We start from the raw sequence: 924 nt of genomic DNA on the forward strand, positions 1-924 counted from the left end.
GACGTAGCAATTGACGGCCCATGCCGTGAGTGCCTCCATCGCCCCCTGCAGGCCAACCGCAAGCTTATGCCAGCGCCCGCCCAAAACGTTGCGCTGAATTGGGCCCGCAAGAGCCCTGCCCTCTTAGACGCCCTCCCAGTACTTCACCTGCTCCTCCGCAGGGCGTTCCCGCATCGGCCAAGCACGCATCGCCCATACATCTCTCTCGTCGGGGCAGTCCATGACGATGCGGCGGGCGCCCATTTCATCCTCCCACTCCCTGTAGCGAGTTTCTTCTGGGGGCGGCACCGCGGGCATGCTCCGGCCGGCAGGGGGGAGTTTGACGGACAACGCCTGCCGTTTTCCCCACATCACGTCGCAGATGATGTACCCCCCTCGTGCGCGTGGCGACCTGCAGAAAACTCTCCGCCGACGAGCCCAACCGAGGGAGGCGCGACATCGTTTTGGAGGCCTTGTCAAACAGAAAACACTGCCCCCCAACGAAGTGCGCAACCGTGGGAGTTGCTCGGCGTCGTGGTGCAGCAGCTGGTAGGGGAGGTAGGCGCCGGCCGCCACCGACTTCCCGATCCCGGACGTCCCGGCCAAGCCACGCCGCACAGGCGCGGAGTTTGCTCCGCCGTGCGTGCCAAACGACTCGTCCAGGTCGCCCTAGGCAATCTGCCACACCCGCTCCACCTCGGAGTAAAGGTAGCAGTCGCAGAAAGACCGCAGCTGATGCGGCCATCCCCTCCCCGAGGTGAGTGCCAGGGGCCCGGGGCGCGGTGGAGAGAACTGCGCCGCAGCGTCGTCCATTAGAGCAGTTGCCCCCTCCACCTTCCACCCCCACGGCTCCGGCGGCCTGCCTTCCTTCGGCTCCATCCCCGTCCCCCCGCTCGCCGTCGGGAACCTCCAAAACGTGGCACTACCTCGCACCGCACATCGGCT

At 66.3% G+C, this 924-nt stretch overlaps 1 protein-coding gene across 1 annotated transcript; it reads left to right on the top strand.

The window, feature by feature from the left end:
- Positions 1 to 66: 66 nt before the first annotated feature.
- On the top strand, positions 67 to 795 carry Tco025E_08935 (uncharacterized protein; the record flags this gene model as incomplete). Its single annotated transcript, XM_029375766.1, has 1 exon — positions 67 to 795. The coding sequence occupies one exon, from the start codon at positions 67 to 69 to the stop codon at positions 793 to 795; it is 729 nt and encodes a 242-aa protein (XP_029224104.1).
- Between the last annotated feature and the right edge of the window lie 129 nt (positions 796 to 924).

Source organism: Trypanosoma conorhini, assembly GCF_003719485.1.
Source record: "Trypanosoma conorhini strain 025E chromosome Unknown Tco_14.4_contig_00919, whole genome shotgun sequence".
In the NCBI taxonomy this organism is placed as follows: domain Eukaryota; phylum Euglenozoa; class Kinetoplastea; order Trypanosomatida; family Trypanosomatidae; genus Trypanosoma; species Trypanosoma conorhini.